This window comes from Chrysochloris asiatica, unplaced genomic scaffold (assembly GCF_000296735.1).
Source record: "Chrysochloris asiatica unplaced genomic scaffold, ChrAsi1.0 scaffold00194, whole genome shotgun sequence".
Classification (NCBI taxonomy): Eukaryota; Metazoa; Chordata; class Mammalia; order Afrosoricida; family Chrysochloridae; genus Chrysochloris; species Chrysochloris asiatica.
This window is the reverse complement of record NW_006408712.1, coordinates 4,546,390-4,556,408: the sequence shown is the minus strand read 5'-3', so window position 1 is coordinate 4,556,408 and position 10,019 is coordinate 4,546,390. Positions and strand designations below refer to the sequence as shown.

General features: G+C 35.6%; 1 protein-coding gene across 1 annotated transcript in view; it reads left to right on the top strand.

Annotated features, from left to right (window-relative positions):
• The window catches only part of TXNDC16 (thioredoxin domain containing 16), a 208,130-nt gene that overhangs the window by 37,017 nt on the left and 161,094 nt on the right, over positions 1-10,019 (top strand). Inside the window, 2 exon segments of the mRNA XM_006872371.1 lie at positions 5,402-5,523; positions 8,896-8,986. Of these exon segments, the coding sequence (XP_006872433.1) occupies positions 5,402-5,523; positions 8,896-8,986 (213 nt within the window).

Here is a 10,019-nt window from a genome sequence, read left to right as displayed (position 1 = left end):
AAGGCTTTCAATTTCTCTCCATTGAGAGTAATATAGGCTGTTGGTTTTGTATATATGCTCTTTATTATGTTGAGTCTTCCATCTCTTTTGATGCTTTCTAGGTTATTCAATGTTTTGCCCATAGAATATTTCAATATTGCAACCTGAGGCTTGAATTTTTCTTCATTTTTTTTTTTTTTTTAACTGAGAAATGTTGAACAACATGCTTCACTTTTGGCTTCCCAACTCAGGGTACTTGCACATTTCATTATTATACTTCTTGAGCTGACCTTTGAAATTTTCTGTTAAGCTCTTTTATTTCTTTAATTCTAGTCTAAAATATTTTAGCTTTTCTGTGTTCAAGAGCAAGTTTCCGAGTCTCTTCTGACATCTGTTTTAGTTTTTTCTTTCTTTCCTGTCTTTTAAATGACCTTTTTCTTTCTTCATGTCTGGTTTTCTTGATGTCATCCCACTATTCTTCCAGTCTTTGGTCATTAGTGTCTAATGCATCATATCTGTTCTTGAAATGGTCTCTAAATTCAATTGAAATATACTCGTGACATTTTGGCTCTCATGAACTTGTTTTAATTATCTTCAGCTTCATCCTGATTTGCATGTGAGCAATGGATGATCTGTTCCACAGTATTGCCCTGCCCTTGTTTTTGCTGATACATTGAGCGTATCTATTGTATCTTCTCAGAGATGTAGTCAATTCGATTACTGTGTATTGTATCTGGTGAGGTCCATGTATGTAGCTACTGTTTATGCTGTTGAAAAAAGTATATGCTATGACTAAGTCGTTGATCTTGTGCCATGTGTATATGGCATAACTCTTATTGAGTTTTACAAGAAACTGATGACAGAATGGATGGATTGGGACAGTAGGGGAGGAGTCAAAGATAGATTGTTTACTCTTTCAACTTTTTAGGTACCTTTTTGAGTTTTGAACCATATAAAAGAATTAGCAATTCACAACTATATGTGCTTTTAATTTAAAATAAGAATTTGTGTTTAAAGTCTAAAATTTCTTAGCTTGATTTTTTAAAATATGTTGTTGTTAAGTACCGTGGAGTTGGTTCCAACTCATAGTGACCCTGCACAGGGTTTCCAAGGCTGCAAATCTTTACGGGAGCAGAAAGCCTCATCTTTCTCCCGTGGAACAGCTGGTAGTTTCAAACTGCCAATCTTGAGGTTAGCAGCCCGATTCCTAACCACTACACTACCAGAGATCCTTAAATATACATTGTCTAAACTAATTGAGTGGTTTGCTAACTATGTGAGGAAAAATTTTCCCCACTACTTCTGGATAGAATTAAAAAATGATAATATTTTGGGAGAGAGAAGTAAAAAATAGTATCTGATTTTAAATTGAGTACTATATACCTAACCATCTGAGGAGTAGGAGATAGAAGCACTACAATCTCAAAATATAGATTTGAAGGTTGTACATTACAGGAAGCAATTAGGATTTACTGAGGATTTGAGTTCCCATTCCTTACCTAACATTGTGTGATCTTAGCAGTTGATCTTTTCTGATGACTAATTTTCCTCATTTTGAAATTGTTACAATAATTATAGCCTCTTGAGATTGTTATGAAGATAAAATATGGTAATTAGTGAAAGTACGTTGTGGTTATTATCTACTGCTCTACAAATTTTGCTTGTATTTTTTTATGTAAAGCAGAAAGTTTCACTTTGCAGTTAAGAAAAAAGGCAATCCAATTCAGATATCTGCTTGTGGTTCTGCTGTACATTCAGGGCTAAAAGTAGTGGGTTCATGTGAGTTCATGCTGTGACGTTGTTGTTGTTATGTGCCGTGGAGTTGGTTCCGACTCATAGTGCCCTGCACAGGGTTTCCAAGGCTGTAAATCTTAATGGGAGCAGAAGGCCTCATATTTCTCCCGCAGAACCACTGGTAGTTTCGAACTGCTGACCTTGAGGTTAGCAGCCTGATTCGTAACCACTACATTATCAGAGCGCCTGTGACCTTGGTTAGGGCTGTTTGCTTTGAGGTTAAAGTTGCAAAGAAAGTTCATTCTTTTTAACCCAATCACTGTTGACTCCTAAAGATTATCAAGTGAGAAAAAAGGGAAAAATGATCCAATACTGAGAGTAGCAGTGACATCTCATTAAGTATTCAGGTGTTGTACTTGTGATGTAATATTTTATAAGAAAATAAAATTCTTTCCTTTTAAATGAACAAATATTAACTTCAATATTATAAGGTTTGTTTTCGATTATGATAATTTCTGCTAATATTTTATTCTTTAGCAATTGAATTTTGATATTGAGCTTTAGAAGATGCTACTGTGTAACTTTTGGGGCAAGCTGTTTTTGTAGTTATTGTCCTCTAGATAAAAATGTCAAGTGGTCTACTATTAAAAAAGCAGGGTTAGGTATACTACCGTAGTTATTCGTCTTTCTGACACACACTCAGTTCTAGTTCACACCAGTTGCTCTTAGGAAACCCTGTACAGTTTCACTGTTAAATTGGAACCAACTCGACTGCTGTCAATAACAACAATGGCTATAATGGGGAGTGTGGTGGCTCTGTAGGAAAAGCACTGGACTGTGAAACAGTTGGTAGTTTGAGTCACACAACTGGTAATTTGAACTCCTGAGCTGTTCTATCAGAATAAGAAAAGGCTGTCTGCTCCCACAATGATTTACAGCCTCAGAAACTCTGTACAGATTTTCTTTGAGTTAGAACACAGCTGATGGCAGCTATCAACAGTGTTTATGGTAGAAGGATCTCAAGAAAAGCATGCCATTGAAAAAGAAGACTTCTGCAGGCAGAAGGAGCACAAACTTATAAAATAGATTTTAGAGGTCCCTAGATGTCCTCATATTCTGGAAATTTACTTATTAAAAATATATTTAAGCTAGGAAGCTAATTGGGGAAAATCACAGGGATCATTATATTATGAATGTCATTAGTTCTCATTATTATTGCTTCATGGATAATGACTACTTAATGATCTCTGGGACATTAGGCATTGTAACCTCTCTAAAACCATGACCTTATTTGTAAAATGGAGTAAATGATAGTACCAATTTCAAATGGTTACCATACAAAAATGAAACAAGACAGTGTATTGCAGAGGACTTTTAGTTGTCAGCTCTAGCATCTGGGTCTGTCCAACTTAGAAAAGGATTTAGAGAGGTATTTCAGGCCCAGTAGATGGACTGGATAACTAGACTCAAACAGTATGTAGCCCTGAGTTTTAGTTAAAATCATGGCACGGACCTCTCTTGGGAGGACTGCAGCATTACTGCGGAGCACTGTTGCTGTATTTGCATTTTGCCTATATTGAGGGTTGTCATTCATACACTGTTGCCGCTTCTGCCTTTAAAGTTGACCATTATTACTGACTGTGCAGCTCCGAATAAATTTGTTTTTTTTGCATCACTAGCTCTTGGCTCATATTCTCAGGCAAGTGATTCAGGGTCTTATAACAGGGAGCCTAGAAAAGCAAGTTTATGATAATATCAGTTTTTATAATGGAGCTTGGGCTTCACCAACCACCAAGATTTGGAAAACTGGGCATTCCACAAGCAAAGCCAGAACTCAGAACTGGGTAGACCCTAAACTAACAAAATGCATAACGTGGTTAGTACTGTGCTTGACATTTTTTGTGAAAAAAGGTTATGGAGATTTATACCCAGATTTGGTTTTTGAAGCAACTAGGTTAGAGATAAACAGTGAATAAACTTAATTGTTGTTGTTGTTGAGTGCTGTTGAGTCGGTTCCGACCCATAGTAGCAATCGTATATAAGGTTTCCAATGAGCAGCTGATGAGCTTGAACTGTGAGACTGTATTGAACTATCATATAAATTACAGGCTTGGAAATTACATCCATCCAAATAAAGCTAATGGATGTAGTTTCCAAGCCTGTAATTTATCTGATAGTCCAATCGAGCTTACTAGATAGAACATTCCAAATTGTTTTGAGGCAACTCTAAAGTAATTCTGTAGCTATTAGCCAAACTTTCTAAGCAGCCATTGGCCCAGACTGCCACTTTACATCCTTTGCCATTCTTCAATTCTCTCCCTATTCTTCTGGTTTCCCATTATCTGGTCAGTAATAACATAGTCTAGGAAGCCCAAACCTTAGTTTCAGGTGACCTAGATATGAATTTCCCATGTTGCAGTAACTAGCCTTAAGACCTGGAGCAGGCTACATAATCCCCTAGTTTGTTCTCTCTCTCTCTGTATGGGTGTGTGTGTACCTTCCAAGAAATTTTTTGAGGACTTAAGTGAAAACACCTAGCTAGCATATAGTACGTACTGTTCAGTAAAGGTTTATTTTGAAACAAAACAAAAAGTCTTGAGAATTACAGAAAATCAGAATTTACATTTGATCAAATTTTCAAAAAGATTGACAATATCTGTAATGAATAAATGAATATTTAAGCAGATGTCGTACATTTTAAGAAAGTATGTAGGGCAGCACTTTCTAGGATGTCCACGAGGTCCAAATGTTTTAATAATAATACCAACACGTCATTTGTCTTTTTCACTGATTTTTCGTGAGTGCATTTCCAGAGCTACATGGCATGTGATGCCAAAATAGATTGAATGCAGAAGCAGGTAAATTTCTGTTTTTACTTTTATTGTGGACCTCAATAATTCAAAAAGCATAAGAACTGCTGTATTTGGGAAAAATACCTTGTTTTCTGTACTAGGAACTATTTGGCCAGTATATTGGGAGATATCTGAAAGGACTTGGCTGTATGTGGACTTGAGGGAACTTTTCAAAAATCTAGATTTAGCATAGTAGAATTATTATTCTGTATTACAAGGGTAAGTCAAAAAGTATTGCTACTAGGGTTCAAGTTCATACATGGATGGGTCTTTTTCCAAACAAAATGTATTGAAAATCATGTCTCTGCTAATGGTGAATGGCTGTACTTCAGAACTATATAGATGTAGACAGAGGATTTGTTGAGAGACAATGGCTTCACATTTTATTATTTTTGTGAAATAGCTTAATTTTTAAAAAATATAAATATATTTAATATAAATATAAAAAATAATTTTTAAAAATAATTACCCTCATGTAAACAAGTATATTTCTACAGACCTACTTCAGTAGGATCAAGAGGGATGTATTCTCTGAGACAATGACATTTAAGCTGAGAAGTGTCAGTATGAGAAGGAGCAGAAGAATAGCTTTCAACAAGAGAACTATTTGTACAAAAGTCGTAAAGTATGGAAGAGCTCTGTCCAGTTCTTCCTTTTAGAAAGCCACTGTGTCTAGACGATGGTAGAACTTATAAGCCAGTGGACAGATAAAAGAGGGAAAATTTCACTATCTTTTAATTCCATTTTTTCCTTGAGGTTTTTGAAGCCCCCTCATAAAATTAACCATCACAATACATACCATATTTCTATACTAATTACATTTCTATTTGTTTCAGTGCTCTCCTTTTTAATGAAGTAAAATATATTACCACTGTGGAAGACCTTCAGAATGTAGAAAATGCTCTGAAAGGAAAAACCAATATTGTATTTGCCTATGTAAGAGCCATTGGAACACCAGGTATTTATTAAATTTAAATTTACTCTTTGCTATGCTGTCAGTGGTTCAAATTCACCAGACACTCCTTGGAAACCCTACACAGGGACGCTATGGGTCAGAACTGACTTGACGGCACTTAACTACAACAATGCTTCTGTATGCTAAAGTGCTTAAAAATTTTTTTTATAATTTTTTTAAACCAAAATACTAATACTAAAACTTTCAAAAGATGGAATTTGTGTAAGGCAGAAACCTGTCAGAGAAAAAAGCAAAAATATTTTCCACTAATAGAGAATGATACGAATGTGGTCAGAGTGCACTGTTTCCAAGTTAGAAAACTAATGAGACCCAGAAAAACAAGGCAGTTCCATTGAGTTTCAGTTCTCTTAGATTTCACTGCTTTAAAATAAATTCTAATCATTTTATTATTATGTTACCTTTATTTAAGCAGGCAACATATTATACTGGCTAAGCTAGAACTCTAGAGCCAGAATGCCTAGCTTGTTCCACCAGTGGCAGATACTGTGATGTTGGGCAAGCTATTTCACCTTAATGTGCCTCAGTGTCTTGTGAATAAAACCCCAAATCCCACTGGCTTCGAGTTGATTCTCTCTAATTAATAAAATGAGAAAATAATTGTGCCTATCCCTTAATGTTATTATAAGGATCAAATACATTTGAAGAGTTTAAACCGTTCTTGGCATATGTTGTTATTATTAAGTGCCATCAAGTTGGTTCCAATGCATAGCGACCCTATATAGGTTTTCCAACGAGTGGCTCATGAGTTTGAACTGCCGACCTTGTGGTTCAAACTGACCTTGCTGTCCAGTGCTTTATCCCACAGCACCATATCAGACTCCTCCTGTCTTCTAAGTTGGTGCTTTAGAAGTGTTACCTATTACTGTTTATTTTTTCTTACAGTTTGTCATGGTACATGATGTAGTATTCTCTAGTATTTAGCAAATACTGTTGACTGCCTGGCTTTCTTTTTGATTTTTATGTTTACTTTTTACCACACATTCCCCTGATTTTTAAAAATCTGCTTTTGACAGCATCACCATGAATATTACTATCTAATTTTGTCATAAAGAAGTTTCTAAATATTTTATGAATAAATTATTGTTATGCTTTCAGGATATTTATTGGTTAGTGGTTATAACTTGTTGTTGTTAAGTGCCATTGAGTCATTTCCAACCCATAGCGACCCTGTATCGGGTTTCTGAAGAGTAGCTGGTGAGCTTGAACCACCAACCTTGCAGTTCAAACTACTTTGCAGTCTGATGCATTAGCCAACAGTGCCACACCAGGACTCCCGTGATTATAACCAGGGCATGTTAATAAAAAATGCTTAAAAGGCATTTTAAGAATTGTGTATACTCTTGTTGCACTCTATTAAATAATAAAGTAATTCAACGGAGATCTCAATTTGTATAAATTTGATTCTTACTGAGTACATGAAGTACCTACTGATATTAATACACTTGTAAAATAATACTTTATAACCTACTTGCTTGTGTTTACTTTTCAGGGTCCTTGGGTTATTGTATTTTGTCCACTGTTTGTAGTTGTAATCAGGTAGTGGAATGGATTGCAAGAGGTTTACAATGCCATAGCCAAACTGGAGCTCTGTGATTTTTATTTTAATAGAACAATTCTGCTTGCTTAATTTTGAATAGGTTGGAGGGAGCAGGAGTAGCAAAGGGAGAAAATTAGGTAGTTGTTGTATTAATGTGGTCAAGAGATAATGGTGGGGTGCCTGAATCAGGTCGTCAGTTATGGAGTGGTAATAAATGTAGTTTTACCAGTATCTTGAAAGTAAGTCTAATAGTTTGCTGATATATTGGATACAGAGTGAGTGAAATAGTGGCAGAAATTGTATGTTTTTTAACTTAAGCTACATGAAGAATGAAATTGTTAATAGATGAGGGTGAGGAAGATTGGTACAGGCAGTCTGGAAGAAAAGCTCTGGAATTCACTGTTGGGCATTGTTATTGTGAAGTCCACACTAGACATTCAAGAAGAGTCATGAACAAGGTAGCTGAATATTACTAGTCAGATTCTGTTGGGGAGATAACAGAATAGCTTATCTTATAAAAAGACAACCCCACAATGCTCAGAAGACAACAGACAATTTTAACTTACACAAAGAAAAAAGAGAATGGCTCAAAGAAATGAGCACAATGCTGAGACAGAACAGAAAACATTTCTGAGGGAAAAAAGGTAATAGAACTAACTGAAAAAGAATTCAAAAGAATGATATTTAGGAACCTTCAATGGATTGACATAAAGATGGAGGATAGCAAGGCAAGCACAGAAAAAACTTTAGAATAATTAAGGAAAATGCTGCCAAGAACAAAGAGACAAAATGAATGCCAATTTTGAAGCAATACAAAACCTTCAAATAGAAATTCAGAAGATTATTACTAAGATTTCAGAAATGGACAGTACATTAAAAGAGTAAAGGAGTAGATATAAGGCAATGGAGGCCTGGATTAACAAGCATAAAGATAATTGTCTCAGTATTAGTATGTTAGAAGAAGAACAACAAAAAAGATGAAAACATCCAAAGAAAGCTTAAGAATTATATGGGATACCATGAAGAAAAACAACTTACAGGTGATAGGAATTCCTGGACAGGAAGAGAGAATTTAAAAAGCACAGAGGAAATTTTCAGTTATTGGAAGAAAACTTCCCTAACAGTATGAAAGATGAGAAGATAAAAGAAGTTAGATAAATCCCAAAAGAAAATCACCAATACGTATCGTTGTTGTTGTTGTTGTATGCCGTGGAGTCGGTTCCGACTCATAACGACCCTGTACAGGGTTTCTGAGGCTGTAAATCTTCATGGGAGCAGAAAGCCTCATCTTTCTCCCACGGAACATCTGGTAGTTTCAAACTGCTGACCTTGCAGTTCTCAGCCCAATTCGTAACCACTACGCTACCAGAGCTCCTTATTACATATCATAGTCAAAATTAAAGACAAGGAATGAATCCTGAGAACAGTTCAGGAAAAATGAAATGTTACCTACAAAGGAGAACTAATAATACTAAGCCCTGATTTCTCAGCAGATAAAATTCTTTTATCTTAAATAGACTAGTAGACTTTTCATTTCTTCTGTAACTGCCTGCGTTTTCCCAATTGGGATCCCTTCTTGTTAAGTGCTGTTGATTTTGACTCATAGTGAGTGAACCTGCATAGAATTTCTGAGGAGTACTTGGTGGGTAATTGGGTTCCTACAAAGGATTTTTATTAAAGGGTCTTCTTTTTTTTTCTTTGTGTCAATTTAAACATAATAGAACATAAAAGGGTGTAGGAAAATACTTAGAATGGAAATTGCCACAGTCACACATACTAACTCCTCTTCTCTCCCAACTCCTATATCTCTTCTGCAGAGCACAGAGCAGTCATGGAAGCTGCATTTGTGTATGGAACGACATACCAATTTATCTTAACCACAGAAATTTCACTTCTGGAAAGTATTGGGTACGTATTAATGGCATATGTCAGTGATTAAGTTTTTTTGTTGTTCACTTATTTCACATTACTGATGCCACATTTCCATAATACTGTCACATGAACTTATCTGAAAGGAATCATAAACAGATGTGAGTACATAAATTAAATTTAAAATCCCTTTCATTCTATTATCTGTTTAATATAGTCTGAAAATGAGTTAAAATATGTTGAAAAGTCACAAGATGTGATTCTATGAGTGGCCAAGTACAGCATCCTAGGAATAGATTTCTGGCAGTGATCAAATGAATAAAAGGACAGCTTTCATAACTGAGCTTTAGAAGTGCTTTGTGAAATTTCTGTAAGTTGCTTAGTCATAATAATTTTAAAAGTATTGAAGTATATTTTTGAGCAGTGGTTTAAATGTTTGTTTTCCTTGTCTAGCTTCTAGCTTACAATTGCAGATACAGGTCTGCTTTTTACTAACTTTATGGCTGGAGACTTAGAGTTAAAGTTTCCCTTTAGTACTGAACGATACAAGGAATGTCACATTTTAAAGACCTCAAGTTTAGCTTCAAAGCGCTTACCAGGAAAATTAACACAAAGCAAGGCAAAAAGGTGATTATGTGATTATTATTTTTTTTTTTTTTATTAATGACTTGCAAGAGCTTTTTAATTTTTTATAAGCGTTTATTGTGAGTTGAGTGATAGTTTACGTGGGAGGAGAGCATCAGCTTTACATTTATTCTATCGTATTTTGTTTCATTGCAATTGCAATGATTTCACTTCCCTCCATGCATCATCATTCAACAGCATTTGCTTCCAATCCGTCTGTTTTTTTTTTTTTGGCTGTACGCTGAAGCACTCAGGAATAAATAAGCATTCAAACAACCAAAGAGTATACCCTGCACGCCAGCCCCCCAGCTGCCAGCACACAGCTCTTCTCCCTCCTTGAGTCTAGAGTTCCCAGTCACTCTGTTTCTCCCCGTCATTGTCTCTGTCACCATCTCTGGCATCGTTGCTTCTCTGGATAGGGTCTCACACTCCATTCTTTTCCTTTGAT